A 19,660-nucleotide genomic window follows, 5' to 3' on the forward strand; every position below is an offset into this window, starting at 1 on the left:
ATCATAACTTAATTCAATCAGTCCTTGACTATCATCATATCCCCGATCACATTAAATTAATTATAAATAGTTTATATACCGACTTCCAAACCTCAATAATCACCTCGGAATACTGCACTCCATTCATCCCCGTTGGCCGTGGCGTTCTGCAAGGTGACTGCCTGAGCCCTCTCCTTTTCAACATGTGCTTTAACACCTTCATTCAACATATCAAAGTTGAAAAGTACCGTCAATTTGGCTTCTCCTTTAAATTGTTAAATCCTATCCACTGGTTCCAGTTTGCTGATGACGCAGCCGTAATTACTGGCCAAGAAACTGAAAACCAACATCTGTTGAATCGTTTCGCTATTTGGTGCCAATGGGCTAATATGATTATCCGTGTTGACAAGTGTAGTACCTTTGGCATTAAGAAAGCAATCACAAAATCAGTGCAATACTTGCCCAAACTCTTCATTCATAATAATATGATACCAACAATTAAGAGCGGTGAAGCATTTAATTATCTAGGACGTTACTTTGACTTCAACATGTCGAATGAGAACCACAAGTATGAACTTATTACCCTTATCAGTGAGTTAATGTCTGAAATTGACTCAAAACCACTCCATCCAAAGAATAAACTTCGTGTATATAGTCGTTATGTCCTATCAAAACTGTCATGGTCATCGAAAATATTGATTCCGTAGTCAATCAATACATCCGTAAATGGCTAGAGATTCCAATCTCGGGAACACTTAGTTCTGTTTTCATAACTTCTAATAAATTCGGCCAAGGTATCTATCCTCCATCTGTAAAATTCATTCAATGCCAAACTGTTATTCGGAAAGCCTTAAAACTCTCTCCTAATGAAGAAATTAACGAGTTGTGGAAATCTACTAATACGCACACTAATATTCAATATGACGCCTATAACAGTTCGAAAGAAGTGATTAAAGATTTCCGCTTAGGACATGAAGTTAAACTCCGAGACCAGCTTCATATTCAAGGATCCTTTTTCTCCAGTGTAACAAAGTTATCATTATTACAGCTAAATAAGGTGTGGTCTATCGCTCAATCCAAGCTTCCAAAGAATATTTACAACTTTACCATACGATATATCAATAACTCTCTTCCCACACGCAAAAACTTAAACAGATGGGGAATATCTTCGAGTTCAGAATGCACTTTTTGCCTTAACCCGGAGTCGTTATTACATGTGGTGGCTGGATGTCAATTTTATCTTGAGCGGTTTACATGGAGGCATAATTCGATTTTAAACTTTCTTGCTGATACATTGCAATCAGTAAATGATTGTACCCTTTACGCTGATATACCAAATTTCAAAAGTCCTACCATTATTACTGGTGATACATATCGTCCAGATTTGTTATTATCTTGCTCAAATGGTTCCCTATATGTGGTCGAGCTCACCGTCGGGTATGAGTCCAAACTAAGGAATAACGCTAAGAGAAAGAAATCTAAATATGAACAATCAATTTATCAGCTAAATGAAAAGTTTAAAAAAGTGAAATTTGTAAATCTTTCTATGAGCTCGCTAGGTGTATTTGGGGAAGAATGTTCCTCATTTTTAGATATGTTGAAAAACATCGGTATTACTGAAAATCACCAAATGCACTGTGTAAGAAAAATGTCCAGCATAGCTATTCGTGCCTCTTACTACATTTTCTGCCGCAGAAATAAAGAATGGGAAAATCCAAACTTACTAACTTTTTAAAATATCTGAACTTCTAAATCTATCTGTATAAAGTAATATATATACATATATAGTCAACATTGATATAAATTCTTGTTTTTGTTAAATATTAGGATATTAGTTGTGGTTCAAGTAGCCGATTGTAAATTACCTTGATAAAGTGAGATTTGCAATTGTATTATGTAAAAACAAAAGTCAAATAAAGTTTTCATTATTATTATTATTATTATTATTATTATTATTATTATTATTATTATTTTATATTATTATTTATTATTATTATATATATTATTATTATTATTATATATTATTTTATTATTATTTATTATTATTATTATTATTATTATTATTATTATTATTATTATTATTATATTATTATTATTATTATTATTATTATTATTATTATTATTATTTATTATTATTATTATTATTTATTATTATTATTATTATTTATTATTATTATTATTATTATTATTATTTATTATTATTATTATTATTATTATTATTATTATTATTATTATATATTATTATTATTATTATTATTTATTATATTATTATTATTATTATATTATTATTATATTATTATTATTATTATTATTATTATTATTATTATTATTTATTATTATTATTATTATTATTATTATATTATTATTATTATATTTTATTATTATTATTATTATTATTATTATTTTATTATTATTATTATTATATTATTATTATTATTATTATTATTAATTATTATTTTATTATTATTATTATTATTTATTATTATTATTATATATTATTATTATTATTATTATTATTATTATTATTATTATTATTATTTATTATATATTATTATTATTATTATTATTATTATTATATTTATATTATTATTATTATATTATTATTATTATATATTATTATTATTATTTATTATTATTATTATATTATTATTATTATTATTATTATTATTATTTTATATTATTATATTATTATTATTATTATTATTTTATTATTATTATTTATTATTATTATTAATTATTATTATTATTATTATTATTATTATTATTATTATTATTATTATTATTTTATTATTATTATATTATTATTATTATTATTATTATTATTATATTATTATATTATTATTATTATTATTATTATATATATTATTATTATTATTATTATTATTATTATTATTATTTATTATTATTATTATTATTATTATTATTATTATTATTATTATTATATTATTATTATTATATTATTATTATATATTATATTATTATTATTATTATTATTATTATTATTATTATTATTATTATTATTATTATATTATTATTATTATTATTATTATTTTATATTATTATTATTATTATATATTATTATATTATTATTATTATACTTTATTAATTCTCCCAATGGGCTTTTCAGAATTAATTCTATGTGTGTATGTATAATTTATATAAATTTTTTCAGTAAAGACACTAACTAGCCCCGGCAACAATACGTTGGGGTCCACGGGGCGTCCACAAGATTAAAAATTACAAAATGTTTCAAGAAAGTAAGGACCATGTACAAGTTGGTGTGACCCCAGATATCATAGACTTTTGGCCTTGTAGTTAAGTAAGACTCGGACCATCTCAACTCAGTGCCCGATATTCCAAATAGTGATCTTTTAATTTATGAAACAAAATATTATGATCAAGTGAGTTGAAAGCTTTATGAATATAAAAAAAAACAATGCCGCTCAATAGACCATTGTCCATATTTTCGTAAAGAGCATCGCACATCTAAGTATATATTGGTCTTCAACATGGCCTTTTATGATCGAGGGATACAATGTCCGCAGATATTTTTAAAGCTTTGACAGGAATATTAAATATGTAGTCCTGTGGACTACTACTCCTGTGGACTACTACTATTGGATATGTAGTCCCTATACGCAATCGATGTATTACTCCCTCCTCATTAAATTAAGAAAATTTGAAAAGAGGATAGTAGTAGGGCTAGGGACTCCTTGTGCGAAGAAATTTGGCTCATTTAGAAGAATATCGACTGGCATGTTTTGCGTGATCAAACGAAGCTGGTCAATCTTTTTCAGGCTGTTAATATTCAAGCACCCTAATCGTAAGCCTAATGAAATCTCCAACTTGTTAAATAAAGTATTAAAGTTACCTTTTAACGGGGTTACACGGTTTACAATTTGGTTAACAGGCTGGTAGAGTCCGGCAATGAATTGAATCAGATGTTATTTTCTTCTGCGGATGCTTTTGTCTAGAGGGACAATTATATTTAACAGATCCCCAAGTTTTTGAATTACTGATCGCTAAAAATCCTCATGGCTTTGTCTTCGCTTTCTTGGAGGAGTTGGTGCACTGCCCCCTCGGGAAATTTAATAATGTGGACTGCTAGGACCGAAGGGCCGAGCCCTTCGCGCTCAAATGGAGCTACTGCCATTTAACAGCAAGTGTCATCTATAGCCGTATTGTCAATAAACGAGACGTCCAGTTTCGAACAAATATGCTGAAGTTCCTTACTGACCTCATCAATCTTATCAGGCATAGCAACATCGAGTCGCGACGTAATTTCTGACAGAACGATTTTTGAGTATGGGAATAGTGATTTTTCTTCCACAGCAAGCAATTTTCTGAGCATATTCAATAGCAGATTCTATAGAGGGAGATTGTTCGTCCCTGCATGCACAATTAGCTACATGCGATTCTAAACTATCAAAATTGATCTCCCTTTCGATTTCATCGGCGGATTTTCCTGGAAATGTACGCTTATATAACTTCTTCCTACTGAGCTCCCTTGGTTGAATATTTTTATCAACGAATTACCAATGACAATGATATTCGAACCGATTACACCCGTTTTAGCATTTTGTTGTTTGTTTTGGTGCTCACCCGTAAATTCTTCTTGGCCGTTTACTCGCATTGTTTCATTGCACTGGGGGAGAGAGCTAACAGTAAAAACAGTTTCCTGTATTGAGCCTGTGGGTACGTGATGAAATTATACCTTTTTGCTGCCTTCGATGGCCGCCTTTAGTTTATGTACGAATCCGAAGTTATTAGACATTTCAGCTGTCGTGTTATTCGGCAGATTTAGATTATTCAAGCAGGTTTGGTTGTCCTGTGCCAAGGCCGTAGCGAGATAAAGCGTAGCCAAATAAACAACTTTTGCTCTAAGATCTTTTATTAAATTGTGAGCTTCCTTCAAGTTATTTCTCAGATTAGCTTTTTCGCTATCACTTGTGCTCGATTTGCATGGCTGTGAATTATCTTGACCGTCATATATCCATCAGTTGTTGCATATCGCCTTCGATACGCTATATAGTTGTGACACTAAATCGCAAGAATAACATACAGAGTTTAGCACATTTCTGATCACTTTCAACTATAGGGGTATACTTCGGTTAGGAGGTTGACTACCGTTGATTTGGTTTTCGGTATTGTTTTTGTCATCGTTCAACAGTGACGTCGACTGAACGCCTTTGAGCATGTTTTTTTCTGAAGGTTTCGCAATGTTGTCTACATCGTGACCTTTGAGATTATACCCAAGGTAGCTGATTTCACGAGTTTCTCTTTAAGGCTGTTATCATCATCTTCGATTACCATGAGCTTTTTGTCTTGCCATACCATTTAAGCGTGTGGTTTTTACTCGCGAATTTCGTAGTAACTTCTTCACCAGTATAGATTTCCATGACCCGTCGATGCCCAAGTTGCATTGTACAAATACTTTCAGACTTTCACGTGCCTTTCCAGACGAAATCCTCGTTCATTTTGAGTAGGTTTGATTGCTTAAAAGGTGTTAACGTTATAAGCATACTTTAATTGTTCTTGTGAGAGAAGGCATGACCGGTCGCCATGTTTATTGCACAATTTTTTTTAGGAAAATCATTTTAGGATATACGATACCCACAGAGGAGAGAGGACTGGGGTAAGAGCTATGGTTGGAGCCCGTCCTCTCTTTTCCTCTCTCCACATTTCGACCTTTCGGGTGTCCTCAAAAGCTATGGCTATGAAATATTAATTCCCTCTGCAAGGGGTCACACGGGCAATATCAGAATTTAGTCGCTAGTTTTATCAAGGAAAACTTGATGAATTTCATCGTCGCTTAACTCCCCAAATCCACCATTTTGTTTACCTTTCTCTACTAGACAGATATGACCTGATCTAAGTCTAGAAGAGAACCAATTAGATTGCACATTAATTATTTCATATCCTGTGCTTGTGTTTTTGACACGAGAACATAAAAATACACACAAAGACGACAAGTAAATGAACTGCGAAAGACCATTATAAAAGCGAATATCTTTTAAATTCACATAGCCTATGAACATTAAAGTAGAATAAATTTTACTTATCTAAAGATGTCTTTTAAATATTTTCGTTTGTATATCCAACTTTAATCTCGTTTTATATTTCATTACTTAATCTCGATTTGAATAGTGGAGCTAAGCTATGGAATAAACTCCCTATCTACACCAAACTGGCTGAATCAATTCACGTATTCAAGAGCCACTTAAAACTTAACTCTAACGTAATGAATATACTTAAAAACATACTGTAATACCTTCCAACCATAATAATTATCTGGGTCACACCAACTTGTACATAGTCTTTAGTTTCTTAACGCTCTTTGTAATTTTTAATCTTGCATGTGTACGCCCCCGTGGAAACCAACGTATTGTTGTCGAGGGCGGTGTCTTTAAATAAATTTTACATACACATACATATATACATATATACCGAACCGCGGCCGAACCGCGACTGCAGTGTTAGGTTATTTCTGGACAGCACTGTATGTAATTCAGATGATCGATGTCTCCCATGCAGTAATTACTCTTGCGGCTCGATTTTGATATTTTTGTAACCTGTCCTTAAGGCCAATTCCACAATTATCCCATAATGGGCTGCAGTAATCGAAATAATTATGTTACGCTTGGGAGTGACCATTGAACTCAAAAGAACTTTCATATGGGTGCAATTGGGTTGAGTACGTAACTTTCCGCCTTTTTTCGCTGTTACTGTTTCTTGGCAAATTTAAAATTGCCTTTAGTTCATATAAAAAAATAGTATAGAAATTAATAAAGAAAAAGTATACAAACGAGGTAAAGTTTATTATACTTTTTTACAATAATTATCGTGGTTTTAAGAAAACTCGATCGCTTTTATCAAAATGACTTTTAAGTTCAGTTAATTCATATTCTATAAAACGATTTTAATGTTGGAAATAACAACAAAAAAGAAAACAAATGCGAGGTAAAATTTGTTATACTTTTTATTGACACAGTATAATTTAATTTAAGAAACTTATTTATGTTTTCCGAGCGAAATAATAGTCAAAAGCGGCGAAAAATCAGAATTGTATTTCTTTCATTTTTCAAGTTTGCAAAAGTCCATATATAAACATAACTTTACACGGTTCGCCCGAAGATATGGATCTTATGTTTTCGTTTTATAAAACAACAGCCCCGTTTACACTACACTACACGAGATATTTGGTGTATACGGCACGGATAAAACTGGCACCCGTACTATTTTTATCCGTTATCCGTGCTTGGACTACCTATTTAGACAGTCCAAAGTACCTGTAAAAGTGGCACGGTCGGAACTTTTATCCGTGCCGTACCAAATATCGCACGTAGTGTAGAGAGTTATATAGTTTGACGTTTACGGCAAACCGCGCGGTTCGATTCCCACCGTGGTCAAGCTAATTTTTCAGCTTGCCTGGTTGCTGACTCAAGAGTAGCAACATCACATTCACATTTAATATACACACCTGAGTCTTTGCATTATGACTATCCATTTAAGACGCACTGATATGGAAGGGGACTAGACTGAGTTCCGCGAAATATCAACTACTCGAACCATCTTGACTTTGTAGCTCAGTTGGTAGAACATTGAGCTAGCAAACCAAAGGTCGCGGGTTCGATTCCCACCGTGGTCAAGCTAATTTTTCAGCTTGCCTGCAGCCTCGTACCCAGGCGCTTCAATAATAAAAAATAATGTTGCATTCAGTTATTGAAAAGAGGTCAGCTAAAAAAAAGCGAGCGCGTGGGGGTGCTTGGGGTGGTTTTGACAAATTTAGCGCCTGGCAGAAAATGAATTCAACATGGAAACAATCAAATGAATAAACAATATAATACAATACAATATAATTATATACTATAATTACTTGAATTAGATCCAGGTTTTTACAGATACACCGGTTTTTAAAAATGTTATAGGTTGATTAATATTGAACATTTCATGTTACAAATTATATCCGATAAGTATCACGTATGGAATCAATTTACTTTTAAACTCAAGTTGTTGCCATATCGCGTTCAATACATCCTCGGATTATTAAACCTGTAAACAAAGGAATATAAGTTTATCTTTTATTTCATGGCCATGTTATGTTTTGAGTTTCGGGTTTAAAATTAGCAATCAGACACTCTATGCTTTGATACTATTTAAAAAGCAACTTGAAAAATTCAGATAAATAATGTTTACGTGTAAATATGGGACTTCATTGCAAAGAATTCAGCCAGAGTCAGTTCACTGGCCAGAGTACATATATTCCATAGAGCCAAATCAGCCAATGTTTTTATCTGTATATAGCTAATCTGTGCGTGATTAAACTGCTAAAGTTTTTCAATGAAAAATTGTCTTAGCCAATCAGAAGTTGCTAATCACCAGTCCTTACTCGTTCAAATTTGCTCGTGCGCACAAGTGCCATAAACATTGAACGTCCACGGTACATGACATAAAATTTGGACAACTTTGGATTCCGCTATGTTTTGTCACAATACCCGGGTGTAATCCAAATCTCCGGGAGGAATTAGTACCCTCGCACGGCGCTCTGCGCCGGCTCGGGGATTATAACACAAATTCAAATTGTGCAATGAGAAAGCTAGATTTCTGCCACGTAATCGTGAAATTTTTCTCAGTATCGCTCTTACGTCATCCGTATTCGCTGCAACGGCAGATTTTTTGATATTCACCGGTGAATATCACTCATATTCACCGGTGAATATTAATTCGCAGAAAAACGCGTGGCCGACGCGTGGTGCCCGGGCAGGAACAGTGTTGCTGTTTTTTTGAAATCAAGAAATTTACGATTCTTACGAGAGAATTCTCGACGAAAGAAATACAGAAAACACAAAAAGTTGACTAATGTTAAAATACGTTATACGGTAACTTTTTTATGCCCAAGTACTTTTACGGATTTATAGAAATACTATTCTGAACCTTTGTACTGTATGTTTGGCGATTCTACAAGCTCACAATATTTTTTCGGTATAATATTGTTATGATTTTTATTTTTATTTCTTCTTACGCGAGGTAGGAGATCTTTACAAGGGTTTACTAAAGTTCATTAATGTTCTCTTCTTTCTCCGTTCTTCTCTTCTCTTCTGATTATTCGTCCTTTCGGATCTCGTTGTTTTTCTGTTCTTGTCTTCTTCGTCAGTTCTGTCGTTGAGCTTCCTAACGTTTTATAAGTTAATCTTTACTCCGTCAGTCCACTGAAGGTTGGGGTGTTGTGCACGCCCTTTTATAGTAACGGTTGAGGGAAACTTGTAGACGTCATCAACCAGAGTGGGCTGATCCTTATCCAACCAATCAGCGTTGTAAGTTAGAAATGTGGGTTGGTCTTAGAAGCTCGTTCCAGCTCTCATATCTTGTTTGTTTAAGGCGTTGTCGCACTAGTCGAGTTGGTCTTCTGCTCAATCGATCAATACTTAAAAATGTTCACAACTTAAAATATTCATCATCAACAACTAGTAAAATATACCAACAATACGTCTGTGAACAATATCTTTCAACTTAAACTATTTTCACTCTTATTTTATCGAATTGAACTTTTGATGACGTAATCTATTACATGCTTGACCGAGCAACATTTTTACCACAATTGATTGACATAAGAACTTGAATGGCCTACAGCACGCACACTTTTTTAAAGAATGCAACCATTAAGATAAGTGACGACTTAAGACTGTTTATCCAGGTATCAGTTCTGAGAGGATTATAAATATTTTCACCTTATTACTCATTTAATCCCACGATATGTCATACATGAAAGGGAAAGGCGATTAATGTTTGCTAATGGCCGAAAATTATATTTACTCAGGCGTCTTGTGGCAAAAATCATTCACTAATCCCTGTCATGCAATTGATATTCCTATTTTTACAGCTATTTTTATATGCATATCTCTAAACACAATAAAGCTTTGCGTAACAATATATATAATTTATAGACCCTCTGCTCGGGGGATTCGGCAAAACATCTCGCCGAATCCCCCTCATTCCAGGTCTATAAATGATAAATATATCTTTCGTTCTTTGTCAGGAGGTGCACACACCGTGGAAAACATTTTGTCCTGGGATTCACCGCTCGTATAGATAGCGTTTTTTACAGTGGAGTGATAAAATATCAATATCTGCATTATTCGATACATATGTCAATATTTCTTTACACAAATCAAGAAGTGCACGTCTCAGAAACAAGTTCATAAAAGCTGGGGACGTTTTCAAATACAAGATGCCAACATGGATAAGAATGCGTTCAACAAGGGTAGACACAAAGGGCATATTGGTAACATCTACCGCAGATGTGGCTGTATCTTGTTTAAGCCAGGCACGATTTACTTCTGACAGTTATCTTGCATTGCCTACGACAAAACTGGGTCGAAAGTATGTGGTTGCATCTTATGAAAAAACAAATTTGGGGATAATTTCAACTGAAGACAACACAGTTGTCAGTATCACACTCAATGCCGACGGGGTTCTTCGATACGGTCAAAAGTTATACAGGAAAGGAAAAAATATTGTGTTGAGATTGAACAGGTTGGAAACATTTCACATTGACCACAATGCAGATCTTTCTGGGACAATTATTGAAGCAAATAAGGCTATAGCGGTTCTATCCGGTGATAAATGTGCTAAGGTTAACACTAGGTTTTGCGATCATCTCATCGAATTCCTTCTTCCCGTCCAGAACTGGGGCACAGAATTTGTAGTTGCGACAACAGGGCAGATGAACAAGAAAGCTGGAGACATTTATCGTGTGTTTGCTTATGAAAACGACACTCGTGTTCGCAATAAAGATGGATATCGTCTGCTACAATCTGGGCAGTTTACTGAATATGATTTAGGGGATAAGTTGGCTTCATTCTTCGAGTGTAGTAAGCCTTGCCAAGTTGTCCAATATATCAAAGGATATTTAGAAACGCGAGGTATAGAGGTTGATTCATCATTGCTTATCGTGCCGTCTATCGATCATTTCCTCGATACGTATAATGTATATTTGTCTTGGATGAAAGAGAACGAGTTCCAACATTCTGTGACTCTCCTCACTAAATCCTCCCAGAAAGAGGGCCTCTTAGTGAATGGAGGAAACACGACTTCACTCCAATGGCAAAACATTGAAGGAACTAAATTTTCGTGGACAATTCTTCAAATTTCAAGCAAGTGCACAATATCCCACAGATCGCGTGATTCGTTATTTGGCGCCTTGGTATTTGGGGAAGCTGCATACCATTCTCATGGTTACCCAGCTGGATTGAATACTCTCATAGCGAGATCAGGTATGAGGAATTTTAGGGGCTACTGGCCGTAGTATAGAGGAAAATAAGATATTTTGTAATATATATCAATTTTTTACTAATTCAGTTGTATCCAAATTAAAAATGTATTCATTACTCGAAAATAGTAGGAGTTAGTTTACATTTTGAATCATTGGATTCTCAGAAATGACATGCTGTGAAGATTGAAGATGTGGCACTTTTTTATTTCTGTATAGTCACAGCCACTTGGTCTCGATGGTCTGAATGGTCCGAATGCACTGTTTCTTGTAATACGGGAATCCAAATGCGAAAAGGACATGTACAGGAACAAACTTAATACTGAATGACAACCGGCGGTGTCCTGGAGCAGATTCAGAAACTCGAGAGTGTGCAACATGGAAATGTCGACGTAAGATTATATTAACTTGCCGGGCATTGCTGTGTATTTTGCGGGCTAAAATGATAAATTTGCCGGGCTGAAACATATTTTAGCCCCCTGGTATAAGCCAATCAAAAGAATGACTTAAGTGTTTACCTATTGCATAAAGTTAAAGTTAATATAATAGTAAATGAGTTCGGAACAAAAACACATTTATGCCCGCAAACATCAACTCTATTAGCATATTTAGATTATCTAAGCTAACACAATTTATAGGACGAGCTGTTGCCTCGGTAGACTATTGAAATCCCGTGTTTAAGAAGGCTCCCAATAGTCATCTATTTCTCGTGATTACTATTTGGTAATGTATAATTAAGTTTGATTTAGTTGCTCAAATTAGGATCCTGCCCAGGCGGGACGGGAAATAGAATACGTCCCACTTTCTTATGCGATAATCGGATCATCATCTAGTATTAAATGTCATGATGGAAAATGGTCAGATATCCCACCTGAATGTGTAGGTTCGTATTTTGGTTTTTCTTATTTTTACCATCCAGATAATTGTAGTCTTAATTGCGAGAAATATTTAGTTAAGGGAAAACAAGAAAAACAAGAGTTATGTGTCATTTTGTTGTGCGTAAATTCTTTTACATTTATTTTTAGCTTTTTGCAGAAAAATCATATATTAAGAACGGCCTTGTGGCGGATCACTGGAAGGGGACGAAATAAGTTTTGTTTGTAATAAACACTACATGTTGGTTGGGGAAAAAGCTCTTCGATGTGAAACCAATGGTAAATGGAACGCCTCAGAGCCAAAGTGTAAAGGTAATTAGGTTGTTATTCTCGAAATTCTACTTCTTTCGAAATATTTGTCAATGTTGTTTTGTCACACGGTAGTTCCGGAGTTTTTCCATTAATTCCATTGATTCGGTTTATGTGTGAAGTAGGTGACAATAGAGCTAAAAATCGATGAGATGGCCGTGATTAAAACCGTTTTCTATTATTTCAGTCGAAGCTTCATGGTCGAGGTGGGGAAGATGGACTGATTGCTCAGTTTCGTGTGATAATGGAATTCAAACACGCCAAAGAACGTGCATTGGGACAAATTCCGTTCTGGGTGATAACACTCTATGCGGTGAAAAGTCTTTGGAATCTCGGGCATGCGCAAACTGGAAATGTCCAGGTAAAGAAAATGTAATGCCAAATTGTACGCACTGGTATAGCTTGAGCACCGGGATTTGACTGATGGCCAACGGACGTTAAGATACATTTGACGTAATCATAAAAAAGGCATGCCAGCCGACGATTTAAAGAAATAAAAAGTAAAAAAACAAATTCCTTAAAGACAAGATCTTCATTATGAGAGGCTACAACAGTCTGTTTCATCCGTTTAGGATTGCCACCTGAAGATTCTAATAGTTATTATCGAGCAATCATTTAATGATACAGCATCTTTATATATTTGTACATCAGTTACAGACACAAGCACCACTGGCATGCAGGAGCAGGCCTCGCAACGTCTTTTGGTTCAACCCTCCTTTCAGTAAGAGTGTCGGAACCAATCGGTTGACCGCAGCTTCCTAAACCTGCTCGACACACAGCCACACAACACTTCCCACCTAGACACAGTTAAGGTAAACCACAGTTGTATGGGCAACTGCAGCACTAAGAGCACCTTTCCCCCCTAAGAAATAAGTGCGTGAGTAAGAACATTGCATACAAGCTAGGCAGCTTCACCACTAGCAATGCAAACACGTGTAATCAGAAAAGAATCTTCCGCGCCGATTACATTATGCGAAAAAAATATTACGAACCATTCATTGGTTTGCGGCAATGTGGGACAATTTGCGACAGAATGTAAAGACAGTCGATTTTAAAAGGGGTTAGTCACGCACAACATGAACATGTGCATGACTCAGTATGACACCCAATTAAATAAATGCCAGCTACGCCACAGATTGTTTGAACGCCTGGGCCACCACGTTTCGTCCAAAACTACTTAAGCGGCGTCATTTCGTTATTTGTCTACCACCTGAAGATTCCTATACGGATGAAACAGACTGTAGTGGACGATTTTGGTAAGCAAAAACGTAATGTGATTACAAATATGTGATTCCGGTTTTTTGTCAAAATAACTTCTTACATATCGAGTGAAGTTATGAAACAACTTTCAATAGTGAGACAAAAGACTAACTATAGATTTTGATATGTCATAGTTTTTTAAAGAAATTCATGGAGATATTACTTTTCAAAATCGGTACAATATTTTGGGATGTCTCTAAAATATATAAAATAAGCTGTAAAAAATTGGAGGTGAGTTACCTTTTCTAATTATATTTATATCAACATCTTTAGATTGTAATAAAATCTGCACAACTGGGAAGCTGGATATGCGATATTTGTGACGATAACACACTAAGTGGAGTGGTCAAAGACAACACCGGTATTCTCTTGGAGAATGCAACCATTGCTCTTGCCGAGTTTCCGTTTAAAATATTAGGAAAAAGACGGTGTTTCTGGGAAATTCGTATTGAAAGGATTCTGTATTTCAGAGGACAACATCATCGTTAGCAGAAAAGGCTTTTTACCGCAATCAATTAGAACGACAAAAGTTAACCCTACTGCAGCAGTCGTGACAGCAATCTTGAGGAAAATTGGTAGGGGACAAAATTAAAGTAATTTCATGATGTCGATAATATATTATTATAAACATATGACTTGGTGAAAACTTACTTTGGCGTTAATTCTTGTTTATATTGAGTGTATTTTTCAAGCAAAAACGGAAAAAGGAGAACTCGGAGAAAACGCATCCCCGCGGCTTGTTTGTCCATCAGTCACTTCAACCCGAATGCCTAGCAAAGGAGCTCCCCCCTACCGTGAATAATCAATAGCTCAATACGATACAGTTTGAAGATCTTGGTAAAAAAAGGCGTAGAGTGTGAACCAAACCGCGACATGCCTATAGTCGTTTAAGATCTCTAAATCAAAAAAATTGAGCGCCGACTATGAATTGAATTCGATGCATGTGGATGCTCTGACAACTCTAACCGCGACTACAGGGGTGGATCCGGCACTAGTGCGTAATTTGCATTTACACGAGAACTGCTAAAAAGAACCACTTTGCTTTGTAGTGCACTAGTGCTGAATCCACCCCGCGCGACTATCCTTGCACTATTTCCGGCTAATAATTTCTTAATCACTTTAATCGCAGCGGTCAAGATACTGCCGATTTGCATCAAGGACTGATTACGTTACTGATAACAATTTTTTAGACTTCCCAGAAATAACATCTCACCCTGAAAGTAAACTACGGCTAGAAGGTCAACCTATCACATTATGTTGTGAAGGAAAATCAAGTACAAAGGCAAAATTCGAATGGTATGTTTCCTTCGTAGCCAACATTTCACAATGCATAGAATAATACATTTCATTCAATTAATTTCAAAATTAATTTTATTATATTGCCTTTTCTGCACACATAACTAAATTTTCTCGTCAATTAATTACCTAAATGTATTTATAAAGAAAGCAAACAGATACGAAAAGATAAAAAAATCTTCGGATTATCCCCCTAATTGTATTTTTTTTTAGGACGATTAATGATCGTGGAGCAGATGAATACCAACATGATGAAATACAAAGCAGTAAATTGATTATACCTCATGTTTTTAAAAACATGAGTGGGGAAATAAAATGTAGAGTTTACGATGATCACGGAGCAGAATTTTCAGATCCTGCCAGGATAACCGTTTTTAGTAAGTATGGTGGTATTATCTACACTATACGTGTTTTTCTTTGGACGGAAAAGAAAAGGATGGCCTGGCGAATGTCTAAATTGTTTTAATATTAATATATTTAACATTTATATTTTAAGTCTTATAGTCGATCTTAAGTCTTATATATGTGCTGATAGCTGACAAGGCGCGCAGCGACGAATTAGCTATATTAGTCATATACGATGAGAGTGAGCAGAATAACTTTAACTGAACAAATTTATTCGTAATTTGGACATTATAGTGAATACAGTGAAAAAATTTAATAGTTAAATTCCTTATCGTGTTTTTTTCTCGAACGTTTTATTATACAGAAAAACAGAAACAAACTCATATGTTTTGTAAACCTATATTTTTAACCTACCGTTCAGCACTTTTATTTCAAAGTTTCGTGTCCTTTCGGTGCACTTTGGTGTACTTTTATCAAAAATTTTGAATTTCATCGTCCCTTAACTCCTAAAAACTTGCCGCCATTTTGGTCACGTTTCTCTACCAGACGGCAGATATGAGCTAATAAGAATTAATATCAGCTAATATCTGTCTAGTATAGAGAGCCAATCAGATTGCAAGTTAGCCCAGCGCTTTCATGTGTATATAATAAATATCTTACTTAACTCCTTTAGTGCATTACAGTATATATCTAGAAATGCAGAGACCATCGCCATTTTAAACCAACGTCCAAGCTCTGCGCCATGATGACAGCAATATCTCACAAAAAAGTCTGCTTGTAAAAGAAGGCACGTTAATTACGTGGAATCAGGTCTCCGGCCTGTCGGAATTTCAATAACAGAGATCAGAAATTAACCATACTTGAGCGAATTCAAAAATTAATAATTTCTTATTGACCGAGCGCGAGGTCTTTACCGAGAAATATCGGGCCCATTACGGGAAGGTGCCGGTCCATTACGAGATAGTAATTGAACGCTGAAAATTCTTCTCAGCCAATCACTGAACTTCACTTCACCGGAAGTGACGAATATAATAATTAGGGTTATCGGATATGTATGTTATTTATGCGAGGGCCGGATGCAAAAAACTGTGCCTGAGGTCTCCTTGACTTTATTGACTTTATAAAACAGAAAAATATGTCAACAAATCCTTAAAAGGACATCCTAGTCGGAGAACAGCCAACGAAATTGAAAATATTTGTTACCATAGCAACGGCAAATCGATTAAAAAAATAACGCCTATTAACGGGCGAAAAAATGTTTTTTTTATTTTTAACATTCTTTTACTCTTTTCCAGAAAGGTTTTCCGCACATTTTAGCCGTACGTTACTTTGGTTTTATCGTTTTGTTCACATTTCCCACAGGGGGCCGGATGAAAAAAACCGGCCCGCTGTGAAACGCTCTTCAGCCAATCAGATTGCTTCATTTACATAGTTAAAAAATAACAACTTTTATTGCTTTCTAAACCACGCAGTGAGGACTTCAAAGTTTACTTAGTTAAGTCCCGTATACACTTCCAATTTTTTCTGCGATTTTATGTGCGATTATTGTCTTTTGATGGGCATGAAGGATCGAATTAGCTACGGATGTTCTTATCGGTGTTACGGATGTTCTTGATGTGACTTATTTTTCTTTCACAGCTCTGAAAATAAGAAAATCGCAGCAAAAATCGAAAACTCAGTCTTCCAAAATATATTACCTTTCATAGAGGTTGTCTCGATTTTGAAATGTTTTGTTGCGTGAACACCTTCAAGCCTTATTTCCACCATCTTTTAATTTGGTTTACAAGCTCCTTCTAAGTCTGAAAACTTTATTTTAACAGATACCACCGATGATAGCTGCGATCCAACACCATCTCAACACATAATTGCACTGCCGCAGGGCTGCACGGCAGGAGAAACAAATTCTGCTACTATTGACGTAGGTGAATGTGCGAGAACAAAATGCATCGCACGAGGTCTAAAAAATATGAACGATTGTAGAGATAAATTCTGTTGCCAGCCAATTGCTACAAGGAACATCAAGGTCGTTTGTTTGCAGCATTCGTTTGACATAAAAAGTGTAACAAAATGTGGTTGCGGCGATTGCCCTGTGAAACAAACTGTTGTTAAAGGAGTAGCAAGAGGAGGTCCAGACAATAAACCTTTTAAATATGGATATATTTATCACGGTGATAAATATTTGGCTCGTACTGGAAGGAAGGGTGATTTCTCATTTAAAGTTCCTGGTGATTTTTCTCGCTTTGTTGTAACGTTTAAGGATAAACGTAATTATAACAATTTTCAGGAATTAACAAAAGTGATTCCGTTGGTCACTGGCCGTAAAACGTATATAGAAGTCCGACTGAAGCCTCGGCCTGAACCTATTAAAGTTGATGCGAAGATGGGCTTTGAGATTTCCCTGGGAAACTCGCAAAATACCCGTGGATTAAATAGGTCAAACGAGGAAAATGTAGTTGATAATGACGACGCACAATTAGAACCTGCTGTAGCATTTGCTGTCCCTCCCCAAGGCTTGTTGACAGAAGATGGGGAAATTTATAACGGGACGGTCAAGGTTGAAGTCAATTTTGTTGATCCGAGAAACGTTACAGAAGTGGAAGAAGCCGATGGAGACTTCACCACGGTAGACGAAGATGGCGAGGAACAACTACTGGAGACTTTTGGTGTGATAAAAATGGATTTTAAAGATGAAAACGATAAGAGTTTGCAACCTACAGGGGACATTGACATTTCACTTGATATTGATAAATATAATATTACTGAGAATGAAGTAGAAAATATAAAGCTTTGGTACTTAGAAGAGAAGACTGGAAGATGGCGCATTTTGGACACAAGTTGGAAGAAGCATCAAACGAAGCGATCGAAGAGATCAGATAAACATATATCACTATTTACTACCAAACTTAATGCGAGAGAATTTATTCGGTTTGATCTAAACTTAGATAAGGTGGGCGGAGAGATTTATTTGAAAGTTATGGCAGAAGACACCACAAAGAAAGCAGAGTCAGTGCTTATTACAGTATTTGTCACGCAAAGTAGAGTGAATTATAGATATCAATCGTATAACATCGAACCGAATAAAGCACGTTGTATAAAAACATTTCGGACAGATGAATTTGCGGAAATACGGGCTGTCGTTGGTGATCAATATCCACTAACGCCAAAGGAAACAGGTTTGGATGAGGATGTTATAAAGAAATCACATAGAAATAACCTCAGAAGGATCGCATCGATTTTTCACAATGCAAACGTTAAATAGGCCATTGAGTAATAAACCCTCGCCATTCTATGAAGATGAAGCTTCTTGCCTAGCAGGTCCAGAGAAATATAGTTTCTTATTCGAGATGCCTGTGCGCGAAGAATTAAAGAAAATTATAGACATTAGACAAGTTAACGATCAGGACTGGTACACAGAAAATAAAAAAGGGGTCGTTGTATGTTACGTACAAATTGCGGTGGAGAATATCAACGAGTGTCCAAATAAAATGGCAGCATTCAAAGTTGAAAGTATGGGCGCTACCAAAATTTCACAAGGGTTTGTCACAGTATCGATGACAGAATCCAAACCCACTGCCTGTGCTGAATACAAATGCACCCGAAGTGATAAACATAATATGACTGTAATTGTTACGTCCCTTTTCCCTGGACGGTTTACACAAGATAATCCAGCGACAAAAACATTTATGAGGAAGAAGGAACAGCACGGAATGGATGGTATCATATACGACAACGGAGTGTTTGTGTTCCGACCGGCACATTTACGCACAAATATACACATCGGAATATTTCATGGTCGAAATAGAGTGAGTCCAGATGAGGATGGAAGAAAGGATGAAAATGATGCGTGCATGGAAGATTATGTAACAGCTGCAATAAGGTTTAGATGTGCCATTTACTGAAAATGATTGAGTTAATTTGACAGCCGTAAATGTTTTAAAAGCTACTGATTTATTAAACGGGTTGTATCAAAGTGCTTTTCAGTAGAGGTACATATATATCAAATATAATAATTTAATGAAACGTTAACGTTTAAGCAAATGCTTTTAATGCTTGCTCCACAATAGAATTCCGCAATGTCCACCGAGATGAAATTGTATCATGCACTATTAATTTTCGATGTCACCAAATTAATCAAGTATACGTTTTGTATGTGTTTTTACATTGATGAATAAACAATAAAAATAGGGTTTGTTACATGGGGTAAAAAAAGTTTATTCACTGAGCAGAGTGATTTTTCCGTTTATTTTTCCATTCTTTTAGCCTCAAATGTTCTCTCAAATTAGAGTTGACTAATCTGTCTTTCATACCTATCTTCCAACAAGGTCAA

General features: G+C 35.0%; 2 protein-coding genes and 1 non-coding gene across 3 annotated transcripts; all 3 read left to right on the plus strand.

Moving 5' to 3' along the window:
* The first annotated feature begins 7,554 nt into the window (after positions 1 to 7,554).
* On the plus strand, positions 7,555 to 7,627 carry Trnaa-agc. Its single transcript has one exon. It is a non-coding gene; the product is annotated as a tRNA-Ala (tRNA).
* A 2,580-nt stretch (positions 7,628 to 10,207) lies between these two features.
* LOC114534184 (IgGFc-binding protein-like) lies at positions 10,208 to 11,568 on the plus strand. The gene is made up of 2 exons (XM_028555738.1): positions 10,208 to 11,252; positions 11,468 to 11,568. Exons 1-2 carry the CDS (start codon positions 10,208 to 10,210, stop codon positions 11,566 to 11,568), a joined length of 1,146 nt encoding a protein of 381 aa, XP_028411539.1.
* Positions 11,569 to 12,366: 798 nt separating this feature from the next.
* LOC114534185 (cartilage intermediate layer protein 1-like) lies at positions 12,367 to 18,592 on the plus strand. The gene is made up of 6 exons (XM_028555739.1): positions 12,367 to 12,435; positions 12,620 to 12,793; positions 13,966 to 14,176; positions 14,883 to 14,988; positions 15,202 to 15,365; positions 17,154 to 18,592. Exons 1-6 carry the CDS (start codon positions 12,400 to 12,402, stop codon positions 18,590 to 18,592), a joined length of 2,130 nt encoding a protein of 709 aa, XP_028411540.1. The 5' UTR covers positions 12,367 to 12,399.
* Positions 18,593 to 19,660: the final 1,068 nt, after the last annotated feature.

Source organism: Dendronephthya gigantea, unplaced genomic scaffold (assembly GCF_004324835.1).
Source record: "Dendronephthya gigantea isolate DGI-Jeju-01 unplaced genomic scaffold, DenGig_1.0 000098F, whole genome shotgun sequence".
NCBI lineage: Eukaryota > Metazoa > Cnidaria > Anthozoa > Malacalcyonacea > Nephtheidae > Dendronephthya > Dendronephthya gigantea.

Excerpts from the sequence above, each read along its gene's own strand:
- LOC114534184 (XM_028555738.1), top strand. The coding sequence starts at position 10,208 with ATGCCAACATGGATAAGAATGCGTTCAACAAGGGTAGACACAAAGGGC. Across the intron at positions 11,253-11,467 it reads TACTCTCATAGCGAGATCAG|TCACAGCCACTTGGTCTCGA; the intron begins GTATGAGGAATT and ends ATTTCTGTATAG.
- LOC114534185 (XM_028555739.1), top strand. The coding sequence starts at position 12,400 with ATGGTAAATGGAACGCCTCAGAGCCAAAGTGTAAAG. Across the intron at positions 12,436-12,619 it reads CTCAGAGCCAAAGTGTAAAG|TCGAAGCTTCATGGTCGAGG; the intron begins GTAATTAGGTTG and ends CTATTATTTCAG. Across the intron at positions 15,366-17,153 it reads TGCCAGGATAACCGTTTTTA|ATACCACCGATGATAGCTGC; the intron begins GTAAGTATGGTG and ends TTATTTTAACAG.